Source organism: Hippocampus zosterae, chromosome 21 (assembly GCF_025434085.1).
Source record: "Hippocampus zosterae strain Florida chromosome 21, ASM2543408v3, whole genome shotgun sequence".
NCBI classification, from domain to species: Eukaryota; Metazoa; Chordata; class Actinopteri; order Syngnathiformes; family Syngnathidae; genus Hippocampus; species Hippocampus zosterae.
The window spans coordinates 9,711,653-9,736,838 of record NC_067471.1 but is presented as its reverse complement, the minus strand read 5'-3'; the positions used below and the strand labels follow the sequence as shown (position 1 = coordinate 9,736,838).

The following is a 25,186-nucleotide window of genomic DNA, read 5'->3' as shown; positions in this document are numbered from 1 at the left end:
TTATTCTTAGCGTTTCTTGCAAGGTTATACATTATTTAATGTTATTCTTTTAAAAAAATAATTCCATTGTTGAGAGTGTCGAAGGCGTGTGACGTAGCCGGACGTGACGTACTCACCGGTCTGTTGCTTCTATTTCGCACGGTATCCACTTTGTCTCGCTCTGCGTTTTTGCCGTCATTCTTGCAGGAATCCAAAGAGCTTGTCTTGAGCGAGGCGGCCGCGGAAAGCAGCAGCATGTCCACGGCGCTGGAGAGCTACATTAACCGTACGTTATCACGAGCTAACTGGCGAGCACGCTCCCTTTCGATCAATGATAGGCATGTAGCACCTTGCGATGACTTGTTGCGCTGAAAAAGTGACATCTTATGTCATATTCGTGTTAACGCGTTGCATTTAGCGGCTTCCCCCGTACGACGTGCAGGTGTTGCCGTCGCCGTGCCGGAGTCGTCGCGTGGCTTCGACGTCATCATCATATGCCTCGTGCGTGCAGGTCAATTAATTGGATGACTTGTGTCTTGCCCCTCAGGTACGGTCGCCATCGTGACGTCAGACGGCAGGATGATCGTGGTGAGTAGAAAGTGAATTCATGCCATCCTTCCCCGACAAATACACATTCAGATTATATGCATCATGTGAAGCCTCGTGTCCATTTCGTTTGCGTTGGTTTGCTTTTACATTTAGGGCACGCTCAAGGGCTTCGACCAGACCATCAACTTGATCCTGGACGAGAGTCACGAGCGCGTGTTCAGCTCTGGTCAGGGTGTGGAGCAAGTTGTTCTGGGACTCTACATCGTGCGGGGGGACAACGTGTGCGTACAGAGCATGCCGTGGATGTGTGAGTGTGAGCGAGAGACATCACCATGTTATTTTCTGTTGCGTCGGACAGGGCTGTGATCGGCGAGATCGACGAGGAGACGGACTCCACGCTGGACCTGGGAAACATCCGAGCCGAGCCCCTCAACTCCGTCGTCCACTGATCTTCCAAACTCGCAACAATGTCTTTTTTTTTTAATTGTTAGTTTTATATGAGTCTTGTTCTGTTCAGTGACATTTTATGCTTGAATAAAGTTTGGGACTGATAAAAAGGTGCCCATTTCTAAGATGTGGCCCTCGAGCACAGAGATCACATTGTCATCATTGTGATTTGGCCCTCCGCGAAGGTGGCACCGAAAATGAGACCTCAGGTTCAACGACACCCGTCAATCGGGGAGCATCACTTCTTGCACCAAACTTTGCTTCTGCCAATCGGCGTCCGATCCCAGGACGAGAGCGCTCTGCAGTCGCTCGATCTGGTCTGGGCTGGGCGCCGGCTGCTCATAGTGGACTCGCAGCCAGGGAGTGCCTGGGGGAAGAAAGAAAAAAAAAGGGAGGGGGGGGGGATCAGAATCATGCCCAAAGTGTCATGAGTGGGCGAACGAAACGGAAGGAAAATTACCTCTGGTGATTTTCTGGCCAAGGGAGAGCAGTAGCTCTGCCCCCACACTGTGATTGACAGGCTGTCCGGCCTTGCAACGCCCCGCCCCTAACTTATGAACCACTTCCGCTATAGCCAGACCGTCCACGTCTATCAGCACGCCTGCAAACACAATCACAAAACTGAAAGGGATCCATTTGGAACGGGGCCGTCGCATCAAACGTGTGGCGGCGCTTCTACCGTCACGGCTGGCGGTCAAGTCGAGTTGATGCTCGGCTTTCTTCAGAACGGTGAAGTAATCGGCGTGGGCGGAGCAAAGCGTCCTCGCCATCTCCTTGGCGACGCCCTGTGCCTCCATCATGGCCTGGAACTTGAGGAGAGCGGCCCCGCCAATCACAGCCTGGAAAATCTGCCGTCTGCCTTCAGATTGGTCGGCCGCCATACCGGTCATGGCCAGCAGGAGGCCGCCTGGTGGTCATTCAAGTCAACCGCTTTGAATGAATTGGCTTTGCTTTGAAATGTCTTGCCTGCTTTTGTTTGTCAACGCCCTTTGTCATTGTATTTTGAAGGGGGATGGGTAGGGCAATCGCACTCGTAGCACCCGTAAGAAATGGCTTACCCAGCGTGGCGACGAGCTCCATCAGGTCTTGTGGGCCGTCCCCCTTGAGCAGGTCCAGGGCCTCGATGACTTCCAGACTGTTGCCCACGGCGCGACCGATCACGGCGTCCATGCGGCTCAACACGGCGCCCGTGCGCATGCCCAGCTCGTTGCCCGCCGTCACCTGCAACAGTCCGGCACTGAAGATACGAGCGCTGCGATGGAAAATGGAAGGGAAGCGATCGGCGCACCAGGAGATGCGCCAGCTCCTTGGCGCCAGCCAAGTCTTTGAAGAGAGCGGCCCGGCCGAACTTGACGTCCAGAACCAGCGCCGTCAGCGACTCGGCGCCTTTCTTGGAGATGATGGAGCCTGGGCGCGAGACACCGCGGCCGTTGGGTTATTGCAGACATTTTGCGGCGGGCGGGTGGCTGTGCAAGGGGCGCTACCCGTGATGAGCGGCAGGCTGTCCACCGTGCCGGTGATGTCGCGCGTGGCGTAGAGGATGCGGTCAGCTGGGACCAGCCTCTCCGTCTGGCCCACGATGCAACAGCCCACGCTGCTCAGGATGGCTCGCACCTGACGAATATTCGAGCACAAACATTGCATCCCCTTGGAAATATTGTCATATTTGCCGCTCATCATTAATTGTGGGTGGGAGGAAAAAAGGATGTTTTTCATTTACGTTTACAACGTAACCGAGTTTCATTTGATATTTTCAAATTGGATGAAGATACCTGCTCAGCTGAGTGGTGGATGATAAAACCGGGAATAGACTCCAGTTTGTCCAATGTTCCTCCGGTGTGGGCCAGGCCCCGCCCACTGATCATCGGTACCTGCCAAAAAAGGGATCGCAATAAAGACAGAAAGTAAGAATTCTTCCATCCCGCCTCGCAGAGACTCGAGTTTTTTTTTTCCGAGGCACCTTGCAGCCGCAGGCGGCCAGCGCGGGCGCCAGGACCAGGCTGACTTTGTCACCCACGCCGCCGGTGGAGTGCTTGTCCACCACAAGCCCCGCCCACTCCTCGGGCCACGACATCACTTCCCCCGACAGCATCATCTCTTTGGTCAGCGTGGCCGTCTCGTGCGGGTCCATGCCCCGCTGCCAGATGGCCATCAGCATGGCGCCTAAGGGCGGTCACGCGCCGACACTTTGCCGCTTTGTTTTAAAATATTGTTTTTGCGAAAGTGAAACCGATAAGATGCTCAGGGTGCAGTTTGCACAAACACAAAAAAATGTGCCAGCTGATGGAGAAAGACAAACTTAATGTTATCATGTTTCATTTCAGTATACGCGCGATTGATCTCAAAGGCGAAGGTTCTCACAGCTTGCACACAATGGAGCAACACACACAAAAAAGGGAGCCAGGGCCTTATTAACTGATAAGAGACAGGAAGGTTCAACTTCGGGAGGGCAGCACGATAAGATGTCCTTGAGTTTGTTACAGGGTCTCAAGTCGTGCGAAATCGACCCATTGAATTAACAAGTTGAATTATCGGTGTATTGGGCACCCCTCGACTAAATGGTGAAAAGGGGGGCACGTGTGTGTGTGTGTGTGTGGGAGACCTGCCTGTCTGACAGTCCTCGATGCTTCCGCTGCTCAGCGCCTGGACGAAGGCTTTAATGTCGCCATCGCTCAGCTTCCGGCCGTCGCGCTTCTTCCTGATCAAGTCCGGGATGGACAACATGGCCGCCTGGCGTGGACGCACAGTTACACACGTACATCAAAGTCAAGCGATTGAACCTCTTGTCAAAAAGATGGAAACAGGTGACCCCCAAAAAATAAAAAAAGTGAAATGCCCCCCGCCAAAAAACAAAACAAAAACAAAGACAGACCGTGTTGACTCGAAAGTGTGTTTAGAATGACGGTGACACCAACAACCATCATCTTTCCCCAGCAGGCAGCATGAGCAGAAACAACACCAAATGACTCAGTCACACATCAAAGTGAAAAAACATCGTCACGATTATCATCTGAGTGTGCTTACGTGAGGAAGGCGACTTCTCCACTTGACTCGGGGGCGAAAAAATGATTTCTGAAGTGGGGAACTCTTGACAATCATGTCACCTGTCGGCCAATGGCAGCGGAGGGGGCGTGGTCAAGTGTCATTGACTCCTGGCTCCGTTTCAATGAAGGCTCTCTCTCTCCCCTTGGGCTTCAAGTCCCGAAGGTGTTGCGTGTGAAATCCGTCTGATCGAAGCTCGGAAAGGCGCAGAGATGAACACGGGGAGCAGGAGACGGCTCTCGAGCAACCAGAGTTCCCCAACTTTTTGCTTTGGGAAAATGGTCAACAATCATTCACTCACGGGTCAGCTTTAACGACTTCTCCTCATGCGGTTTTTATTTTTCCAGGAATTCAACCTGAACTTGTGCCTGTGTGTGTGCCAAGAACAGATCAGTGTATCCAAAGCAGTGCCTGGGGAGCCTCGTAGTAGTAAATGAGCCTTTATTAGAAACGTGACATGTTTGGTATGCATGTGTGTGTGTCGAAGAAAGAAAAGAGCACAAAGAAACAACAAAGCCAATCAATCACTCAATTAATGCGTGTCACCATTTGATGATACATGAGGACTTCATCACCAGCAGCAGTCTATTGCTTATTCATGAATTAGGAAAACCTATTCAGCTACATTTTCTCTTTCGAGTCCATGTCCTAATGTTTACATGAGCTTAGCGCCCTTGAGCACGTCAGCCCAGTCCCGTTTGCTAACGGTGACCGACACTCCAAGATGTCAGCGAGCCGGTGCGTCCGTGTGGGCTTTAAGTCACTGAATACGGAAATGATCATTTGTTTCAACTATTCTACTTGCTTGTGAATACGTTTCGGATGTTCTAGTGTGCGTTCCAAACCTTCAGAATGCACCGTAGGGGTCCTTCTCACTAGCGCAACTCGCATGCAAGAAAAAGTTGTTTCAGAAAATTCCACATATGGAGGAAGGTAAAAATCATGGCATAGTGGAAAGTCCTCAAACGACCTTGATGCACGAATTGCTTGATTGTTTTTCGTCTTTTGGGTTTGGGTTGATGGATTTGCTTCAATTGATTCAAGGATGATGAAGTTACTTTCTGTACAAATGGCTTCCAACAATGTAGCACCATGTCCAGTCAACACGTACCACACACACACACGCGCACACGCACTGTTGGACAATCAATAACTCTGAGGGCATTCAACTCACTGTAAAACCCAAAGTGAAACGAGGATAAAGTCAACACGAGCATATCGTTGCTTATAAACTTTAAATGAGGGAAATTAACCTCACGCACCGACTGCAAGGCGCTTCCGGTTTCAAGGTCGGCTGGCATCTGATTAAAAACCCTCTCAAGTGAATCCAACCTAACAGCTTGAGAGTCCTTCGCTGTTCGCCACGAGTGTGCGCACATCATGGAGACAAAGCCGACGTGCTTTCGAGTGCCCCGTCGTTGCAGAGAGAAAAAGGCCCGCGGGATAAAGATCGCGCATTTAAGACAGGCGACGAGGGCTTGATTTGTCGCCATTTTGAATGCTCACTTTACGAAGCGTTCTAATCTAGCGGGATGGTGGACACCATTCTTTTTCTGTGGTGCGTCAGATATTTTCACTTGACAGGGACTTTAACGTGCCACCTGACACCCGAGGCCAAAATGCGCTGCGTGCATCCAGGCCATTATATTCAGAAATATTTAAAATCAAGACTCATATTGTTCAGTACATATACTAATAATTGGAAGGAAAAAAAAAAAGATCACATCAGCTCTCTGATCGCCAACACAGTCTCGGCAAAGCTAACACCTTAGCATCGGGGCTTGCAAATATCAACTAGGTGGACGAGTTGACTTACGTTTTCTTGTCCAGTCGATGAGAACCGGTCGACGGACACGATGGGACGGACATGACGGACAGAGGAGATGGATGACGTTACGAATGGAGTCGACCGTTAGGCATTTTCAGTCAATGGCGACCGTCAATCAAGACAAGCGGTCACGTCTTGACGGGTCGCGGTGGAAAGGATTTGAAAGCCCCGCGGCGATCAAAGAGCTGAGTGGAGAAAAGCAATAGAGAGGAGACCTATGGCGGCGACGGCGGTCAAGTGGCGGCGTCCAGCAGTTGCCTGAGGGCCCGCTCGATGTTGATGCGGTGGCCCAGCCGGGTGACGCCCAGCTCCACGTAGTCGTCCTTGGTGAGGGCGGGAAGGTGCGAGCCTTCGATCTCGTGCTCCTGGAAGCGCTGGCGATGCTCGGCCAGCCCCACGCTCTCCAACCAGTCGCCCACGTCGTACTTGTTCCACAAGCTGAGCGGGCGCTGCCTCCAGGGCCTGAGCGCCAGCAGGGGGCCGCTGAGGACGGGCGACGGGCACGGGGAGGCGTGCGGCGAGGGCGAAGGCGAGCGGGAGCGGGTTCGGGCGCTGGCGCTGCGCATGACGAAGCGGACCTCCTTGGGTTCCGACGGCAGGCTGAGGCTGGACGACTTGAGGATGGTCAGACCGCGGCCCGAGCTCAGGTCCGGGCGCTCCGAGCAGGGCGAGGGGGAGGAGCCCGGGCCCGCCGGCCTGTCGGAGGGGGAGGGCGACGGGGAGGGGCTGCGGCGGGTGACGGGGTAGCGACTTCCCGGGCGGACCGTGTAGGTGGTGCCGTACCCGCGCTGGGAAATGGTGTGCAGCTCGCCCAGACTGGAGAACAACCTGCGACATCGAGCGGGTGTTAGCATGTTCGCCCGACAACTTGAATGCGATTGCTGCGGGTAAGGCGGGAAAGTCGGGTCCAACAACAAGAGGATCATCCCATAAAGGAGCTTTGGCACACTGGTTGAAAAACGTCGCGACGGTCGGTTAGCTTTGTGAAGCGACGCAAAGGTTGGATACACGGTGGAGTAGTGGTTAGCAACGGTTAGTGTGGTAGAGCAAAAACAAGAATTGTTTACCAGAGATAAAAACCTACGATTTGCTCTCTCCACTCTCCACACATCTGCAAAAACACAAACCGCACTTCTGTTACAGCGCACACATACACGCCTCGAGCTAGACCCTGGTTGGCGCAAACATGCGTACATGGACAGAATGGACACACGCAGCTCACGTACCTGGCCCCGCCCACTGGGGACCTGCGACCGGGGTCGAGAGGGCTTGGCTCCTCCCCCAGGGAGTGGCTATCTTTGTTGAGGAGGTGGAGCCTGTTGGCAAGGTCCAGGCCCGACTCCGCCCTGCCGCTCAACTCCAGGGCCGAGCCGGACCCTTGGCCGCCCAGTGCGGCGGGACGGCCCTCCTCTTCGCCGCCCCCCCACAGCTTGGAGCGGCGCTGGAAGAGGTAGCGCGGCTGGCGGGTGGCCGCCGGGGAGGCGGGCGAGGACGGGAGCAGCTCGCTGTCGGACGACTGCTTGAGCAGGGGGTCCCTGAGGGCCGAGCGGCCACGGCCGATGGGTGAGCGCAGGCGGGGTTTGAGAGCCAAGGAGGGGTGGCCGGCGGGCGGCGAGGAGGGGGAAGGCGGTGCGGGCGGCGACGCCAAGCTGATGGAGGGAGGCAGCGAGCCGTCACGAGGCTCCTCGTCGTCGTCCTGGCCCGCATCGCCCTCGCCGCTCCGCCGCGGGGTTACGGCGAGGGGGGAGGGTGGGGCGGCGAAACCGGGGGGCGGTGTCACCAGGCCGATCCGGCGGAGCTCCTCTCTCGTCTCCTCGTCGCTGGATGACAACAGCGCGGGCGGGAGGGTCACCGTATAGGCACCGCCCTCTTCCTCCGAGCTCCCGACGGTCAGGCTTCTCCGCCTGTCAATCAAAGCCGGGTGGCTCTCGTTGGCCAGGTTCGCCAGCGGGACGGGTCTCCAGCGTTCAGGCGACGGCCCGGCGGGCGAGGTCACTCCGCCCTCCGCCTCGGGACGCTCCACCTGCCCGTCGGGGAAGAGAGGCGGAGCCGCGCGCTTGTGGCGCAGCTCGGGGCTGCTCTGAGGGGTGGTCCGCTTGCTTCGCTGCTCAGGGCTGGTCTGCGGGGTGGTGCGCTTGGAGCGGGGTTCGGGGCTGCTCTGCGGGGTGGGCACCGGGCTGCGCTTATGGCGGCCCTCCGGGCTGGCGGCCGGGGTGGGGAGAGGGGTGGCGGAGGCCGAGGCGTGTTTGGGTCGCGGCTCGGGGCTCGGCGTGCGGGCGGTGAGCGCTCGTTCCCGTGCGGCCAGAGCCAGGGCGAGTGGAGACGAAGGATCTGAGGAGGGGGAGACCTGTTTGATTGTGCTCCAAATGACCCGTGTCATCAAAAGTCTTACCCAGAGGCTTGCCGGTCAGCGGGTGCAGGAACGTGTGCGGGGTCGGCGAGGGCGAAAGGACGGGCGCGGGTGGCGGAAGCTCGCCCAGGTCGTCCATGGAGTGACTCTGGGTCAGGAGAGGAGGCGCCTGGTTGTCGGAGACGGCGCCCTCTACGGATAGGAAGAGGGAGGAGCGGCGGCCGTGGACGCGAGCGCGCTCCGACAGAACCTGCTGCTGGTAGAGCTCCGCCCTGCTGGGGCTGCACGGGGCGCTGGCCTCCGACTTTGAGTCCTGGTCTTTGAGCCCTGTGCACAAGACACGGAGGTGACGGAAACCTCGCCTCGGGTCTCGAACCAGGGCGGCAACAACAACCTACCTTGCTCCTCCACGGGAAGTTGTTTGAGCAGAGGTGACTTCCTCCTTTGCGGTTTGGCCGGGGCGGCCTGCTGTCCCACGTTGGCGTATGGATTTTCGATGGGCCGTCCTCTGCGGCGCGACAACGGCGAGTGTCCGAGGGCGGCGGTGTGGAGAGACAGCGTGGAAGTGTGCGAGGGGGACACGTGCATGGCGGCGGCGGCGTGCAACTCGGGCTGCAGCTGAGGCGCGGTATCCTGCAGGATGATCATGGAGCGGGCCTTCCTCTGGCGCTCGGCGTGGCTCCTGGACGGCGTGTCCGAGAGCTCCTGCAGCCTGGGCTCGGCTCCCGGTTTGAAGCTGGACCGGGTCAGGCCCTCCCCTCGGGCGGGGGGAGGAGGCGGCAGGAAGGAGGGGGGCGGCCCCGAGTCCAGGAGGAAGAGCGGGGATGGAGGCGGAGGCGGCGCCGTCTGGGGAGGCGGCGGGATGAAGCTGTCGGTCAGAGAGGAGCTGCGAGGAAAGCGACTTTCGTGGATCAGAGCGGAGATGCGGTCGTCCTCGGGGGTGCCTGGACGGTGGACACGTCAGCATTTGGTCAGTCTCGGGCTACGATATCATGCGAGCAAACCGCTCTGCCCCGCTGCCATGTAACAGCGAGGCTAAGACTCACCAAAACTTTTGGTTCTGGACATTCCTCGGGGCAGCGCCATGGTGCTCTTCTCCGGACCGGAAGGCGGGACCAGACCTTGGCGCTCAAACAACGACTACGAGCAAACGCCAACACACATAACAGTCAAGTGTGACGAGCACGGCGCTGTGCATTTTGTTAGCGTTTCTCCAGAATCTTACATTAATCTCAGCCTGAGTGATTCTGCGGCTGGTGGGCCGCTGCTTCACCGTGGCCGCCCGGAAGTCATCGGCGGGCCGGGACCGCAGAACAACTTCCTGTGCGTTCCCCGCCAACATGTCATCCAGTTTCTCTGCAGGCCGGCGTTTTGTCAGAACACTTTTTTTTTTGCCTCATTCTATCCCGCCCCCCCACACACTTCTGATGTGACTTGTTTTGCATTAGCAACATGGCTGCATGCAGAGAAAACCTCAATTACAAAAGCAACGTGAGTGCTTAAAGATTTTTCAGACTCCACTTGTGACTATTTTTCCAAAAAGCGACCGTAATCTCACGAACAGACAGACATCTTTCATCCCACACACAACAGAAGCACTTTGGCGAACGTTCGGTAAGTCTAAAAGGTCGCGCAGTGTGACCTGGATGATTACATGACTCACCAAAACGCCTCCTCCTGGCTGCACAAAGGAAATAAGTCAACAACTCCTCTTACACATTGACTTGGTGTGTGCGCCCGCGCACGTTTGTGCTTTACCTATCTCCTCCAGGTCAGCGGTCATGGACTTGGATCGAAGAGTCAACGAAGTACTGGGGGCTCGCTTGGGAGGGGGAGGGGCTGAGAGAGGAAAACCAATCAGATGCCAGCACTCGGTGAGAAAGCAGCAGTCCAGTCGACACTGGTGGACTTGCGGTCCGAGCATTTTTGTGACCCGCTGCACTTGTCTATTTGTGTCTTCAGACACAGCGCACTCGTTCGTGTGCAGTACTCGCGTCCTCACGTCGACTTCTGTCCTTCAGTCTGAGTGTACCTTGTTAACTCGTGTCCTAATAATCGTGTAGTTTACAAATCTTGTGTCCAGTGTGCTTCTGTCCTAGCATTCACGTGTCCCTGACAAACTTGTGCTCGAGTGCATGTCGTCTACTTGTGTCTCGGGTTCACTTAGATCCTCGTATACTATTCTACTTGTATCTGTCGCCTCCGTGTGTCCGAGAATCCCTCAAATCACCATAGATAGCATCCTTGTGCACTAGCGCACTTGTGTCCTCATATTCTTGTGTCACTGCAAACCTTTCTTTCTGAGCAGGTTGGTGTCGGATTTGCGGGAAACGGATACGACCTTCATGAGCAGGCGGCTGCCGCCCTGACGGATGAGCGCCACCACCTGGCGATGGCCGACCTTCACCACATCTGCGCCGTTCACCTGCACGCAGCAATATCGATGACGATATAGAATCTTGGCCACTCGCGGCTGTACCCAACCAAAAAAGGGAACCATCTAACCTCAATGAGGAAGTCTCCAGTCCGTAGACCGGCTCTCCAGGCCACGCCACCCTGGTCCACAGACTCCAGGTACTGCAGGGCGGGGAACGCCGGCGTGGGGGCAAACTCCTCGATGGGAGTCTCGGCTTGCAACGGCACAAAGCCAGATTCTTTCCGTGAGGAGCGCCCCACTGAGCGTTCACATTACCGACAGTCCCTAATTCTGAGAGCGCCCCCCCCTTACCTTTGGCTCCCCGCAGGACAAAGCCAAATCCTTCGCTCTCTCTCTTCTGCAGCACGGCCATCTTCTCCTCAATCACGTAGTCGCTGACGACAACGCGATGGGAGTCTTTAGCAGCGATTCATCGATAAAAGCACTTGTGGGCGACTTTTGTGAGGTGCACAAGTCACCTGTAAGAGGTGTAGTTGTCGTACGAGCCCACCGTGTAATGTCTGAAGAGCCTCTTGGTGCGGTCCTCCCTCGTCTCTGAAATGCATTCTCAATTCTCATTCCAATTGACTTTTTGTCTTTCTTCCATGCCTTGCGCCCAGCTTCCACTAACAACAGGGCCGCAAAGCGGTTCGGGTGCGAGTCAACATTTTAATCGGCGGGCGACAGCGTGATAGGTTTAAAAATGGGAGGTAAAATTGTCCGAAAAGGGGAATTTGGATCGGATTGGACGTGACATGTTGAAATTGCTTACCAAGCCTGGGGTCATACTGCCTCATCTGAACTTCTTCAACGCAGTCGGCAGGAAACCAGCCTGTTCTTCCTTTCACGTTGCCTTCCCAGAATCCACCTTCACCAATGGACAGAACTGGAGATGCAAAACCAAGATGATGAGTTTTTGTCCTGGGGAAAAGAAAAAAAAACCCAACCAAACAAAGTCTCCCATGGACGCCCAAACTTTGCCGGTCTCGTCACCTTTCACCCTCTCGCCGCGGTGCAGCTGGATCTCTCCGGAGCCCTGGGGCACGTGGGAGCGCGTGGCGATGAAGGTGCGCCCCGGCACGGCGCTGTACAGCCGCTTCTTCCTCAACTGCGGGGTGGCGGGGGGCGACGACGGGGGGCTGCTCTCCACGTGACCTCCGCCGCCACTCGGACTGAAGATCACATGTACCGGATGCGCGTTTTGTCACACGTTGGGTTTTTGGAGAATAACTTTCAATACTGTGACGTGCGCATGCCAAATCTTGCATATTTGAAAATCTACTAACGAAATAACGTTTTGACGTCTTCATTCATCCATTTCTTGGCGGCCGTGTTGCGGGCCGCGGGCACGCTCACCTGAGGCGGCGCGTATGTCGTCGTAGCGAGTGCGTGTGCGCGTCGAGGTGCGTTTCCAGGCTTTGTAGGGACGGTCCAGGGGAGGAGGCGGGGCTTTCCAGGGCGTTGTCGCTCACCGAGCGAATCAGAGAGCGCGGCGACGACAGGCCGTTTCCGGCCGGGGACCTGATGGCTCCCAGTCGGCGCCGCTTGGTGTACGATGGAGATTCTCGGAAGGGAACTGCTTGCGCACGCACAAACAGAGAGCCTCAGCACTCATTCGTAACCTCAATTTCCCTTGTGAGTGGATGAATAAAGTAGAGTAGCTATCGAGCTGTCAGGTCCGATAATATTCTGAGGCGCGGCACTCACCGACGTCAGAACTTTTGTGGATCTTGATGATTTCGGCCAAATCGAAGTTCCCGGCGATGATGGCGACCTACACAGACAGACATCCATCTTGGTTAGATGGTACATTGGCCTTCAGACCTTTTGAGGTCAAGTCGAATTGTCCCTTTAAAAAAAGTTACAATCACAAGCGCAGCGTTTCCCACCTCAACATGTCTTTTCCCATTGAAATGAACGGAAGTGAATCATTTCCTGACAAAAATAAAATAACTTTCCATTTTTTTCCTATTGTATTAATTGAGTAGTTTTGGCCACTTCAATTCCTTGTTGTGTTTGTGCCTAGTCACTAGCGTATTTGTCTCCTCAAATGAAGTGAGGCATTTGTAGTTGTGACCTGAAAGGCAGTCTGGTTGTTGTAGTTCTTGATATCCTTGTTGGCTCCTCGGAACAGCAGCACTCTGGCACAGCTGTCCTGCAGAAGGCAGCAAACAACAGCCGTGATCACGACTTCTGAAAACTCCCCAAAATACAAGTCGAGTGCCGCCAACATTAAAATCCAGTAGCTTAGCAGGCCGAAGAATTACTCTTAAACCAGATTGAAGCTTTATTCTGAAAAGCTTTATTTTAATGTGATTTTTAAATTCAAATTCAATTAGCATGACTGAAAGGAAAAGGTAAATAACGGCACCTTAATAAATGCTAAAAAAAAAAAAGATTCTGAGATGCGCTTCAAAACGTGGCCACAAGAGGGAGGCCTCGCAGCACTTTTCATGCATCCTCCTCCTACCTGGTTGTAGAGAGCGCAGAGGTGGAGCGCGGTGTTTCCCGATGCATTCTGGGAGCTCATGTCAGCCCCATAAAACAACAGGTGCTCCAAGTGCTGCACGTTCCCATGGCGACATGCCTAGGCACGCACACACGTACGCACGCGTGATTACGTGTGCTAAACGTGTACATACAAATGAAGCGATGATTTCAGCAAGTGATTGAGCAGGCGTGGGTGGCGAGTGAGCGTTTGTCACCTGGTGGATTTCCTGCCATCCGTTCTCGTCGGTCATGCCTGTAAGCAGGACAACCAGAAACCTTTTAGCAGCGACCCGAAACTGTTCCCGACCCCAGTTCCTTCTCCGTTCCACGAAAGCCTTGAGAGCTGACCTTGAAAGCCCTCACCAAAGCCAAACATTCGCATCTAAAGCCGCTTTTGAACGCGTAACCCAAGTGAGAAGCCCTACTTCGAGAGTCTAAACTTTCAGTCAGAAGGAATTTGAGGTACCGAGCGTGGCGTGGTCCTGCAGTAGCAGCTCGCAGCAGTAGGGGGCCCCTCCCACCATGGCGGAGTGATAGAGGGGAGTCAGCCCCCTGCTGTCTTTGTAGTCCGGAGACGCACCCAGGTCCAGCAGGGTCTGCAAAGGACCAGAAGCCAGTCACGGACGAGGCTGGTCGGCGCCGCCGCCCAAACGTTCTTACGGTGAGAGCCGAGCTGTTGCGGCACATGACGGCCCGATGCAGAGCGGTGATTCCGTCCCTGGTGCGGAAGTCCAGGTGAGCGCCGCCGCTGCGAAGAACTTTGATGAGCTCGCAGCTCTCCTCCAATTGGACCGCCAGAGTCAGCGGACACTCTGAGGAGGGAAGTGGCACACGGCGCCGTACTTTCACATTAAAAGCATGTCCATTGTCCATTTGACATCTTGCTCACAATAAACAAAGTACGGCGGGGGGGCCAATCGAGGATGGATGGATTATTTCAAACTAAATTAATAAGTTTAAAATTCTTTTTCTTTCAACATCCCTTGGTTGTCACATCGAAAAGACAACCACCAGACACGGCGGCCATTTCTGCACATTATGGAACTTTGTCACCCGAGGTATGGGCAACATTTTGCGATGGTGGGCCACATTGAAAGACTGTGTACACACCGCCGCTGTCTGAGTCGTGGAAGTTTGGATCCAGGCCCTTTTCCAGCCATTTGGAAACCTTCTCCACGTTCTTCTGGTGGACATGTTCCATGAATCGCTTCAGATTGGCCTGCGACGGACGAACGAGTAGGTCAGCGCAGGTTTTTGGCTCATCTGTCATCAACTTTGTGAGAAGTTCGTGGCCTACTTTAGTGTGCAGCTTGGCCAGCTGCTTGTCGTCTACGTAAGTCTGCGTGTAAATTCTGCGTTTGTAACGAAACTGGAAGAAATCGTCGCAATGTTAGTGCACAGGGGAAGAAAAAAAAACAGAACATTTTGAGAGGCGTGTTCGGAATCAGTCGCTTATTCCCAAGACACGATTTAGGGATTTGGATGTCGTTCGCTCATCGCTCAAATGAAAAACAACGCACATATTCCCGGTTGGACTTTTGCAACTTCACCAAATTCAGATTTGTTTTTGGAACCAAACCTCTGTTGTTCACGAAAAAGACCAAAGTATAGTCCCCATATATATAGGCCGGACTCCACTTTAACGGCCAGGGAGTGATTCCAAACACGGCCTGGCTCGAGTGAAACGATCTGCGGTCAAAGCGCACCTCGAGGTATGGAATGGGCGTGATGTTTGGGAGAGGGTACTCTTTCAAAAGTCGCTCCTCGTCCAGAAACTTGCCAGCTCGGCCGTTGAACGCCGGCTGGAAGAGACCATAGTTCAAAACATCCGACAGAGACTGAGTCAAGGTGACCAGAACCCTCTGCTTACTGGTCCAAACGGGTAATTCTGGGTCCAGCCGCAAACACTTCTGAGAGAGCCACAGACGCACACACGGACACGTTTGATGCCACACTTGCTCACTTTGGCCCGGCCGGCCGGCACTTCCTCCTGGTTGCCCCGGAAGCGTGCTAGCTAGCGCGTGTGTTACCGTCTGCTGCAGGTCCGGGATGCCGATGCGGACCACGATGCTGTTTCCAGAGGGCGCGTCATCCGCGTCGTCGTCCCGGGCGACGGGAGAGCCTGTCGGGTTGCCGTTAGTAACCGCCTGTTGGCGTGGGCGATCATGTTTGGCGTCAGCAGCCGGACTCAGAGGCATGTGGCTGCAAGACAGGAAGTCGCTCCCGGTCACTCACCCAAGCCGGGCCGCACGCGTTCAAAGTCATACGGCGAGCAAAAAGCGCACCAAAATAATGCCCACATCGCATTGCGGATTTTGCACTTGCATAGCATTGCAAACTTACAGCTTTGCAGCATGTGAAGAGTGAAAGGACTGCTTTCCGATCGATCATCTTATGTTTCTGACTCAGTGATTACCCCCCCCCCCCTTTTTTTATTTTTTGACTCAGGATAGTGGGCTTTCATTGTCAACATCTTTTTAACCTTTCCAGGCGAACTTCATTTGACCTTCTGAAAGTCCAACTGTTCAACGTTGCACACATCATTCGACCTCCGCATTTGCCATTGGTAATAATAACTGCGGATTGTGACATCACTTCCTGTTTTTCAAGACCGCAGGCGAGCACGCCCTAATGAATTCCAAAAAGAATCCAAGGCCCGATCATTTCCGAGGAACAATTTCTTGGTCGCGTGTCAAAAGTTGCCTTTAGGCGTCCGTCAGTCTCTGCCAAGAGCAAATGAAAGTACAATCCCGGCGCTTCTCTACTTCCTGTTTGTGAGACTCTACTACCCGTTGCCGAAGACCACCAGTCACTTGATGAAGCCCCACACCGAACGGCCTCTCGCATCCCAGTGAGTTGGCGAGGGGGCGAGTGACGTGTTGTCATGGCAACTGGAATAGCAGGGAATCCTGTGCTAACCTCACTGTGTCACTCTGTGCGCGCGTGTGGTCGACATGCTCGCAGTTGCTACGGCAACGCAGCCGAACACATTTTTCGCAGTTTGCCGTGCGAAAAGTACATCCTACCTGCTGACTCTCGCTCTTTTTCCGTCGGGCACCGACACATCTGGGACATCATCAAATGGCGGCGAGATGATTGTGAGGGGGATTTTGGCGAGCCAAGCGTGGCGCTCCCTTATTTTTGTCGAAATAAAGACATTGCTTTCGAGTAGTGGGCAATTTTGAGACCTAAAGACTTTTTTTTTTAAGATAAAGTTTCATTATTTTGAGCCAATGTTTTCCTGCTCCCAAGAACTACAAGTATAGATTTGTCGTTTTCTTTTGGACTGGTGCCAGACCAAGAGGCCACAAGATGGCCGCGATACTTTGGCCTGAAAGGTGCTCCTCTACCGAGTTCACCATCGTTCTTTTAAACCAAGATGTCGGCAAAGCACTTCTCATGCCAAGGTGAGGCACATCGACTCACGTCAACATAGTTCCCTGGCAGCCAAAAGCCGCCAGATGGTGGCAAAGCAAATCTGTGATCGGAATAATGCTCCTGAGCGCACTTTGTCATCGCTTGGAACCGAGGTTGCTGAGCGCAGTGGCAAAGCAAGACATGAAGCTCCTCAACTAACACTCCTTGGCACCCGGAGGAGGCGCATAAGACACACTTTCGTGTGAATAAAGCTCCTCAACTCAATGGGAGCATCCAGCTAGTGCAAAGATTGATCCCGTGTGTTGTTCCGTTGCGTCGCCTAAAGCCTCCTACCTATTGGCAGCACTCCCATCCAACTTTTCCAAAGCACGATCTGTTCCCGAGCCTGACGGCGTTCCTGCTTCAGGCTTCCGATCTGCTTCCAATCCGGTCCACTCGGACGGGGTCGATCTGCGTTCTGGACGTCCGGGAGGCGCTGGGGACGTTTCGGGCGGACGGCGGCGGGGAGACCTTCAGACGCTATTGTGGGAACTGGTCGGCCCATCCTGGGAAGGGGGAGGAAGATGGGGGGGGGGGGGGGGGGGGGGCGTGCCAGGATGTGGAAAAGGGGGAGGGAGGGTGTGAGGAGAAAACAAAAGCTGCAGGTTGGTGGCGGCCATTTGAAGACAAATACTGGACAGCCATTTTGTTCTCGAGCGAGGAGTAGGTTTGATGCTAACTTGGTAGCTAAAAGCTAATTTGCCACGATGGAATTGGCACAAATGTCATGAAATGTCACCAAAGAAATGGAAGCAACTAAGAATCAGCAATTGTTAAAAAAAACAACGACACTACGGAGACAGAGCCCCAACAAGAGGACATGTCAGAAGCAAAAAGAATCTCCACTCTCCACAAAAATCACAATAACCTCCTTTGAGTCACACTTCCTGTTTCCTGTCTGTGTGGGCGAAGGAACGGACGCGAGGAAGGAAAAGGTGAGAAGCTGGACAACTCTGATAAGACGCGCACGCAACCACACGCACACATTTGATCCATATCATGTGAGCTTTCTGTCAATTTTTTTACCATGAGACCCAAATCCTGATCCAGATCACTTGCCAGTTCTTTACACACGCGTGTGGTTGCGTGCGCTTCGCTGCATAAACACTTGATGAATTTAGGACACTGTTGAGTTGAACTACAAGCCAAACATTCAAGATGTACAACCATCCAATCCAGATGCTGATCCAAATCTGATCGACTTGTGGTCACCTATATGCAGTGGAAATGGAGCTCCCCTTGCCCATTACCATGGCAACCAATGGCAGGAGTTGAGAAGATCCACTGTTCTGTCTCACACACACACACTTTATCTTGTCAAGTTTCTCACATCACTAGCGGCTCAAACACGGAGGATTGTTGTTATTCTCACAAAAACCTGGTGTACACAAGACATAAACTTGTCTCTGAAGACTTCCACGTTACCATGACAACCACGTGATGTGCCAAAGAGAGACACTTCCTGCTTGAAGTGGTCTTTTTTTTCCCCCTCCGAGCATGAGCACCAGATCAACTCTCAGATAGACCGCGGCCTACACACTCACTGACACGCTTACGTAACAAGCGCGCGCACGCACGCACACACACTCACAAGATGATGAGGCGATGGTGGAGGAAAAAAAAGTAGGAAAAAGGAAAAAAGTGAGGGCTGGCTAAGACAGAAGGTGAAAAGAAAGGAGAACAATATTAAAAAATGCAAGCGAGGAGAGAAAGCATGAGGAGGAGGCGACGAAACAAAGTATTGGAAAAAGAGGAAGGAGAAAAGAAAGGAAGACTCAAACGAAGGAGGAGGTCAGGAAAGGAGAGGAGTCAAGAAAAACAAGGAGGTCAGTAAAAAGAGTTAAAATGAGGACAATGGAAAGGTAAATAGGAAATGGGAAGGAAGGAAGGAAGGAGGATGATAGAGAGATAGATCAGGAGGAAGGACAGATGGAGGTGAGGAAAGGAGCCAAGAGAAACAACGAGGTGCGGAAGGAGATGAGGAGTCAAGGAAACAAGGACGTGTTGAAGGACGGAAAGAATTGAGGAAACGAGGTGAGAGAAGGAGAGGAGGTGTCAAGGGAGCAAGTGGGTGAGGAAGGCGACGAGAATGAAAAGGAGGGAGAAATTAGGGAAGGAAAAGAGGAGTCAAGGGTGCAAGGAGGTGACAAATGGGCAAGAAAGGCGAGGAAAAGAGACGTGTTGGACGCGAGGAGGTGATCCGAGGGGAGCAAGTGTCGAGGAGCAGTCAAGGGAGCGGCGAGGTGGCAAATGAAAACGGATGTGAAGAAAGGGGACGTCTCAGAACTGAGGACACAATGGAGAACAGCAGTCAAGGAAGTGAGGGGAGGAAGGAGAAGAGGTGATGAAGTAAAACAGGGGCGAGAGGAGAGGCCAGAAGTCAAGGAAGCCCCAGGAGGAAAGCGCAGGTCTCCACCGCAGCAGGATGGGGGCATTCACGGGACAAAAAAGCCATCGCCTCACAAAAAGTTGAACTGAGGAAACTTCAAACTCTTCCTTCAAGAAACTCCTCAGTTCACACAACTCTTACCTGGTGTGATCTTAGCGTAAACGCACAGGCGTGATCGACCATGCGGATGACAGGCCACGCCCACGAGAGCGCATAATGGAAGGAGACAACTGGAGGACGCCCCAAAAAAGTTGAGCACATGAACGAGCAGCTGTTGTGATGCTGACCTGATCGCAGGCGCGCACGCACACACACACACACACACACACACACACACACACACATTTGTGCAGCGACTCACCCAGCAGAACAGCGACTTGTTCTCCATCTTGATGACTGATGGGAAAATGAAGAGGAAGCTGATGGAGGAGGAGGAGGAGTAGCTGGAGAGACGGGAAGATGAAGAGGAGAGAGGAAGACGCAGGATGAGTGGAAGGCTGCTTGGTCGCTTCAGCCCACGCACGCACGTGCACGCGTGAACATGCGCATCTCCCACTCCAACGCGTGGGATTAAAAACACACCTCTCGCTCACTCGCTTTTTTTTTTTTCTCCCCCTCTCTGGCTTTCACAGCGAGAGAATCGGGGTGATCGGCGTGGGTGTCGAGGAGCGGCCCTGTTGCCATGACGACGATGCACCCGGACAGCGAAGGTGGGGGGGGCCCCACTCTGGCCTATCAAAGCTCACCTGGTGCATGATGGGAAAGCAAATAAATTCAAATCTGACTCGATTCAAAATCGCTCCCTCGCCACCATTTCGGCTCTCAAAAATTCAAAAGTACCGCAATGGAATACATTTGTTCCGTACGCTCGAATCTCAACTTATCTTTCCACGTTGACATGAATGGAAAAGCCACTGAGCTGTTCCAGACACCCCAAAAATAACAAAGTAATGTAAATGTCAAGATTTTTTTTGCATCAATTCAGTTGACTAGCCACCTGGGGGCAGTATTCTGTAAACCTACACAATCACAAAGACAGTCACTCCAAAGTCAGCCTTCGCGGAGGAGAAAGAATATATGCCGACGCATATAAGACACAAGACACACACGGTTGACTTGACTGGATCGGTCAATTTGCCTGGAGCAACTTGGCTGCCACGGCCAGAATCCGCTCTGGCCCCAAAGGACAGTTACGGTCCCTGACATCCGAGGGGAAAAAAAAGTCCTTTATTAAAAACGTTTCTTTACGAGAGACAAAAAAAAATAGACCACCGTAGAGCAAATTAATCAATGGCGTCTTTGCAGCTGCGGTGTTACAGCGTCCTCTGCTGGAGGTTTTCCGCCAGTCTTCTTTGGCAATTAGCTCTCCGGAAATGTGACTTTTTTTTTTGTTAACTTGAACGTGACTGGCAAGCGCGGGTTTCCATGACAACAATGTCACTCGACGCTTTGCCACAAAAAAAGAGGAAACTTAAGGCCACTTGCTCCGTTTGATTCTCACAGAGGCATCTTAATTGCACATAAAGGAGCTTGCTTCTCGGTTTTCTTATTGGTGAACTGTTGTTTCTATATTACTGATGCGAGTAGAAATATTTGGTTTTAAAAGGAAGAGTGACATGAGATGGAGGCAAAATTTGTAAGGTCTGTAAAACAGTTTATTTTCAATGTTTTCTAATGTGAAATGGCATTATAATAACCAACAAATGATTGAACAAAACAGAGCAGTTATTTTCACTCCTAAACTATTTTATATGGTATGAAACAGAACAATTATTTTGAGGTGAAAGAATGAAAATAAGTTCAAATCTATTTTTCGATAAACTTCTTACAACACGAACCGCAAATCCACCGTGACACCTTTCATTTTGAGCATTTGTTTGCAGAAAATGAAAAACGGCCATATGTCAAAAAAGGTCTCGTGTTTATTTGGTCTATTTTTTCCTACAGCTGTATTTATGAGAAATAATCAAAAAATCATGCAACAAATAATACAGGATACAAGATCAGGTCCATGCTCAGTGTGCTGGATGATCAATTTTAAATTGAGATGCTTTCCAATGAGCACGGTTGAATTCTTTTGGAAAAATCTTTTCAGTTTCGCGGCTTCGTGTGTGTGATTTACGTGTCAGTGTGTCCCTCCAGCAGCAAGTCAACATAGGCTCTTGTCACCAAACTCTCCTTGGTCACGCCCAGCTCTTCCATTAAACCTTTGGCCACCTGCCACCATAAAAGGATGAGATTCGACGGGCTTTTCAGCAGCTCCTCTGCATCTGACAAGGGAGGAAAAAACACACACACACCTGCTGCCCGTCCTCCAACATCTGGTCCGGGCGCATCACCACCTGGTGACAAAAAAAAAAATTAAAAAATAAAAAAAAATGGCTCAAATGATGATCGGCCCACATAGCATAAATTGCCATGAGGACTAGATGACTAAAACAAGACCTCAAGTTCCATGTAGTGTCCCAGGCCGTCCACTGCGTCCAAGTGCACCCGCGTTTGACCAATGAGAAAGAGACGCCGCTCTTTACGCACCTCGCCTTTCACACCCAGGGCTTCGGACAGCACAGCCTGAACACATGCACATGGCAGGCATAAATACGTACGTACACAAACTGGAAAAGTGTTTCTACCTTGAGGCCGGTCGGGTCCGAGGTGGGGCTGATGGAGTATCGGGACAGTTTGGGTCCATCCGCGTCGGGACGCTCGTAGAAAATCAGCTGACCCGAGCCATCCTAAACAACAAACGAACAAAACAAAGGCGCGTTGGCGCTTCTCTGCCGCACGGACGGGCGGACGCACCATGAAGTCCCGCAGCTTGAGTCGTCCTTGGCGACAGTTGAAAAAGGTGTCGTGCTGCCTGATGACGGTGCCTTCAGATTGGCTGAGCTGGGACACCATCTTGGCGAACTGCAGCGGCTGGCTGACTTTGGCCTTGATCTCCACGTTGGACGGCATGTCCACTGAGCGTGGAACGGCACGCAGGGACATCATCATCAATGTGTCGTACAGCAATCACTCACAGTTACATTATGGACAGGTCGCCAGTCGATTTCAAGTCAATGACGAACCAAAAGAAGGGCGGAAATAAACAGCCCAGGAAAATAAATATCTTCAGACATACTTTTAAAAAAACATATATACATCAAATAAAATGTCTACCTTTCTTACAGTGCCTATTTAGACGATGTAGAAGGAAAGAAATTTCATCTGTGCTCTATGTTACACATACAGTACATTTGACAATAGAGTTTTATCCAATATAAAGTATAAACCGTCTCTGAAGCATTCTGTTGCGTTTTAAAGGTCATAATTTAAAATACAAGACGCGGAGACCTCAAACATTTGAAAGCTGGCGAGGTGGCTAACAACTAGCTGGTGTCGTTCATGCTAATGTTACTAGTCAGTTACGCTAACAGCACTCCAGCATGTTAACTTTTTGGCCAACGGCTTCCGGTTGTGGTTGGCCAACAAACACAAAAAAAATATTGTCGCGTTACTCACAAGTCAACGTGCAGAAGTTTGCGTTTTGAGGGGACTTTTTTGTCGCTTCCGGGTTGTCTGTCGGCGAGCGAAGGGGACCGTAAAATTGAGTTTGCCGCGAAAGCCACCGCAGTCTCAGATCAGTCCCAAAACATCCCGGAAGTGACGCTGCGCCACGGAAGTGACACACTTCACACACTTCAGACAATTGATGCACTCAAATTCACCAAAACATTTTGACACAAACACACCGTCAGATACTCCTGAAACCATGCCATCCAAACAAGTGAACTAAAACATGCTCTCTCACAATTTTCGATCCCTTCCTACTCCAACACACCTGATTTCGGTTGTTCATGATGGTTGCAGGCCTCGACAGAGCTAGCTGATGGTCTGATGACCTGAATTAGATGATTTGAATCAGTAGAGAGGGACATGGAAAACATGGCAGGATATGTCTCCCGAGGAACCGGAGTTCTCTAACCCCGCTCTAACGAGTAAGCCCTTTTCACAGAAACAACTGGTCACGTTGACCACCAGAAGGCTTTGAGAGCATTTGTCTTTATTGCTGCCGATCGGAGCGTTTGCATCAAGTTAGCTCTTGGCAGGGTGGCGAGCGTGCGCCAAGCCCACGCGGTCGTTCCCTCGGTCAAAGACGCTGTAGAACTCCGTGAGGAAGACGTCTCCCAGGATCCACAGCGGGCCCTGAGGCGACACGATGTCCACCGCCTGGAAGCCGCTCAGGCACAGCTCTTTATCCCCCAGCATCTCCTGGCGGCAACAAAGAGACACGACGTCGACCGACGGGGCCCAAGAGGGCGGCCGGCGATTCGCCGACCGGCGGGACCTTCCTCACCTTCCTGACGTACTGTTCGGCCGTCAGCGTGAACTCATTCCCGCCCAGAACGAACGTCACGTGCGGCAAACTCGATAACCTGGCGCAGTCGATGAAGAACTGGCGCGCACAGAAAGGCAGACGGTTAGGCGAGCCGAAATGATGAGGTCGCACAGAAGCTAGCGACGTGACCCGACGCGATGGCGGCGCCGACCTCGCCGATGCCGGTGGGCGTGGCTCCGATGAGCTCCTGCAGGGCGAGGATGTGAGCGGCGGGCCCGGCGATGAGGGAGGTGCCCGTGTCCACGATGGCCTGGCAGCCGCGAGGACAGAACGAGCCGACGCCTTGGACAGACACGCTGAAAAACACGGCAAGAGTGCTTAGCGACACGGAGACGCCACGGAAACGCAAAGCGGCCGTCCGCGCCACCTGTCCATGAGAATCTGCCAGTATCCTTTGGCGGTGACGGGAAGCCACGTGATGGGGCCGTCGTACAAAGCCTCGTCGGTGCCGCCCAGCAGGAGCTCGCCGTCCGCCTCTCGACCGCCGCCCGACTTCCTGTGGGACGCCAACGAAGGGTGACGTCAGTGGACGATCAGCGGTCGCGGCGCTTCACGCAGATTTCCACCTGCTGAGGTAGAAGGAGAAGACGGGCTGGTCGAGGGAGTTGCGCGCCATCACGCTGTCGAAGACGGGCTTGCCCAGGATCTCGGCCAACGAGGGGTAGGCCATGCCCAGCACGCCGTCGAAGCGCGCCAACACGAACGTGGAGCCCGGCTCGTACACCGACTCGCCGAACTCCTGGTTGGCCACGCTCACCTCGCCCACCTGCGCAGCAACACGCACGGGCGTGACGGGGCGTGACGGGCCCCTCGGGGACGTACGCTCGCGAGGGCTGGCGCCAACCTTGAGCGTGTCTCTGGCCATCACCCCGAGCAGGTGACCCGAGCCGTAATGGATGCCGAACGTTCGGCCGTCGTGGCGGTACGAGGAAGACTCGAACGCTCGGAAACGGCGGTGCACCGCTGCCAGCGCCCACCCAGACCAAAAAAAAAACCAAACAAACAGGTTATCGATTGGCCTCTTATCATCGGACACGGTCAAACCACTCCGACACAGTCAAGAGACACACGTGGAGGTCAAGCGGCGGGTGCGCCTGCGACGCCGCATGCGCCAGTCTCTGTGTGTGCGTCCAAGTGTGTGTTGCGCGTGTTACCACAGGCCTGGCTGACGCAGTATGACGACGGCACCCAAAGATCCGCTGACCCCGTGTCAAAAACCACCGAAAAGTTCTGTGCTGGAGTCCCGAGACTGATCTGACCAAAGTACTGAGCCTGTGAAAAAAAGTCCAATCAAATCTCATCGGCTTGCAGAATAAAGAATGACATCAAAGGCGTTGGCCAAGTCAATCATTCGGGGTTACGACCGGGTTCAACCGGTGCACGGACTACAAGGTGTGCGCTCGTACGTCCATGAAGTTGTAGAGCTTCTGGCTGGAGCGGCCCAGGCGCAGCGAGGGCGACCCGACGGGGTAACAGTGAGCGTAGCGGCGGCTGAAGGCGTCGGGCCGGTGCTCGCGCAGAAAGTCTTGCAGCACGCCGTCGGCGCGCAGCTGCGAGCGAATGGAGCGCCCCCGTTGTAGAGGAACTCTGCAGAGTGCGCAAGTGGCCGAGATCAGCTTTGCTAACTTTTGGCCAACTTGTACACAATGAAATCGGAATCGTCTATTGAGAAACATTTTGAAACGCGGGTGGATTTGTTACCTGAGCAGAGCCAGACAAGCGGAGGAGCTCATCAGAAAAAGGAGCAGAAACTTGACGGCGTCCATCGTGTCCGCTGCGTCCGCTCCGCGATGATCACAGGTGGATGTGAGCCGGCTTATCAGTAACCGGTCGCCAACATTGGAAGGAGTCGCGATCAATACGCGTGCACGACCACTGGTGTTGACTCACTGACATTT

At 53.3% G+C, this 25,186-nt stretch overlaps 4 protein-coding genes and 1 long non-coding RNA gene across 15 annotated transcripts; 2 read left to right on the top strand and 3 right to left on the bottom strand.

Moving 5' to 3' along the window:
- Positions 1-88: 88 nt before the first annotated feature.
- Positions 89-1,085, top strand: lsm8 (LSM8 homolog, U6 small nuclear RNA associated). The gene is made up of 4 exons (XM_052055729.1): positions 89-265; positions 527-567; positions 682-809; positions 887-1,085. Exons 1-4 carry the CDS (start codon positions 235-237, stop codon positions 975-977), a joined length of 291 nt encoding a protein of 96 aa, XP_051911689.1. The 5' UTR covers positions 89-234; the 3' UTR covers positions 978-1,085.
- tymp (thymidine phosphorylase) lies at positions 1,065-4,215 on the bottom strand. The gene is made up of 10 exons (XM_052055732.1): positions 4,000-4,215; positions 3,582-3,705; positions 2,936-3,138; positions 2,748-2,846; positions 2,460-2,589; positions 2,264-2,382; positions 2,034-2,196; positions 1,655-1,882; positions 1,436-1,576; positions 1,065-1,342 (listed from the first exon to the last, which is right to left on the bottom strand). The coding sequence occupies exons 1-10, from the start codon at positions 4,072-4,074 to the stop codon at positions 1,200-1,202; spliced, it is 1,425 nt and encodes a 474-aa protein (XP_051911692.1). The 5' UTR covers positions 4,075-4,215; the 3' UTR covers positions 1,065-1,199.
- Positions 4,216-4,507: 292 nt separating this feature from the next.
- LOC127593946 (uncharacterized) lies at positions 4,508-4,957 on the top strand. Its single transcript, XR_007960558.1, has 2 exons — positions 4,508-4,662; positions 4,705-4,957. It is a non-coding gene; the product is annotated as an uncharacterized LOC127593946 (long non-coding RNA).
- A 53-nt stretch (positions 4,958-5,010) lies between these two features.
- On the bottom strand, positions 5,011-19,635 carry shank3b (SH3 and multiple ankyrin repeat domains 3b). 11 transcript variants are annotated; one of them, XM_052055714.1, is made up of 29 exons: positions 19,490-19,635; positions 19,269-19,350; positions 19,049-19,137; positions 16,813-17,024; positions 14,808-15,303; positions 14,399-14,470; positions 14,212-14,320; positions 13,762-13,913; positions 13,568-13,697; positions 13,317-13,354; positions 13,082-13,198; positions 12,689-12,766; positions 12,319-12,385; positions 11,968-12,190; positions 11,605-11,783; positions 11,384-11,497; positions 11,091-11,166; positions 10,924-11,006; positions 10,701-10,825; positions 10,488-10,620; positions 9,954-10,034; positions 9,859-9,876; positions 9,421-9,551; positions 9,242-9,335; positions 8,594-9,139; positions 8,238-8,522; positions 7,072-8,176; positions 6,930-6,956; positions 5,011-6,673 (listed from the first exon to the last, which is right to left on the bottom strand). In XM_052055714.1, exons 5-29 carry the CDS (start codon positions 15,297-15,299, stop codon positions 6,079-6,081), a joined length of 5,070 nt encoding a protein of 1,689 aa, XP_051911674.1. In that variant the 5' UTR covers positions 15,300-15,303; positions 16,813-17,024; positions 19,049-19,137; positions 19,269-19,350; positions 19,490-19,635; the 3' UTR covers positions 5,011-6,078. The 11 variants fall into 11 exon arrangements, with proteins under 11 accessions (XP_051911674.1, XP_051911680.1, XP_051911672.1 ...); XM_052055720.1 differs by lacking the exons at positions 19,049-19,137; positions 19,490-19,635 and having other exon boundaries at positions 14,808-14,903; positions 14,972-15,011; positions 15,132-15,303; positions 19,269-19,458; XM_052055712.1 differs by lacking the exon at positions 19,049-19,137.
- Positions 19,636-22,930: 3,295 nt separating this feature from the next.
- Positions 22,931-25,070, bottom strand: nots (nothepsin). Its single transcript, XM_052055772.1, has 9 exons — positions 24,990-25,070; positions 24,695-24,875; positions 24,443-24,560; positions 24,133-24,251; positions 23,855-24,054; positions 23,656-23,784; positions 23,440-23,584; positions 23,247-23,345; positions 22,931-23,161 (listed from the first exon to the last, which is right to left on the bottom strand). The coding sequence occupies exons 1-9, from the start codon at positions 25,052-25,054 to the stop codon at positions 22,985-22,987; spliced, it is 1,233 nt and encodes a 410-aa protein (XP_051911732.1). The 5' UTR covers positions 25,055-25,070; the 3' UTR covers positions 22,931-22,984.
- Positions 25,071-25,186: the final 116 nt, after the last annotated feature.

Coding starts and splice junctions, on each gene's coding strand:
- shank3b (XM_052055714.1), bottom strand. CDS start 15,299: ATGCCTCTGAGTCCGGCTGCTGACGCCAAACATGATCGCCCACGCCAA. Junction 13,199..13,316: donor GATGGCAGGAAATCCACCAG/GTGACAAACGCT, acceptor GTGCGTGCCTAG/GCATGTCGCCATGGGAACGT. Junction 11,784..11,967: donor CGACATACGCGCCGCCTCAG/GTGAGCGTGCCC, acceptor TGTGATCTTCAG/TCCGAGTGGCGGCGGAGGTC.
- tymp (XM_052055732.1), bottom strand. CDS start 4,074: ATGATTGTCAAGAGTTCCCCACTTCAGAAATCATTTTTTCGCCCCCGA. Junction 2,197..2,263: donor AGGAGCTGGCGCATCTCCTG/GTGCGCCGATCG, acceptor GGACTGTTGCAG/GTGACGGCGGGCAACGAGCT. Junction 1,577..1,654: donor CTTGACCGCCAGCCGTGACG/GTAGAAGCGCCG, acceptor TTGTGTTTGCAG/GCGTGCTGATAGACGTGGAC.
- lsm8 (XM_052055729.1), top strand. CDS start 235: ATGTCCACGGCGCTGGAGAGCTACATTAACC. Junction 266..526: donor GCTGGAGAGCTACATTAACC/GTACGTTATCAC, acceptor CTTGCCCCTCAG/GTACGGTCGCCATCGTGACG. Junction 568..681: donor CAGACGGCAGGATGATCGTG/GTGAGTAGAAAG, acceptor TTTTACATTTAG/GGCACGCTCAAGGGCTTCGA.
- nots (XM_052055772.1), bottom strand. CDS start 25,054: ATGGACGCCGTCAAGTTTCTGCTCCTTTTTCTGATGAGCTCCTCCGCT. Junction 24,876..24,989: donor GCTTGTCTGGCTCTGCTCAG/GTAACAAATCCA, acceptor CGCACTCTGCAG/AGTTCCTCTACAACGGGGGC. Junction 23,585..23,655: donor TGGCAGATTCTCATGGACAG/GTGGCGCGGACG, acceptor CGTGTTTTTCAG/CGTGTCTGTCCAAGGCGTCG.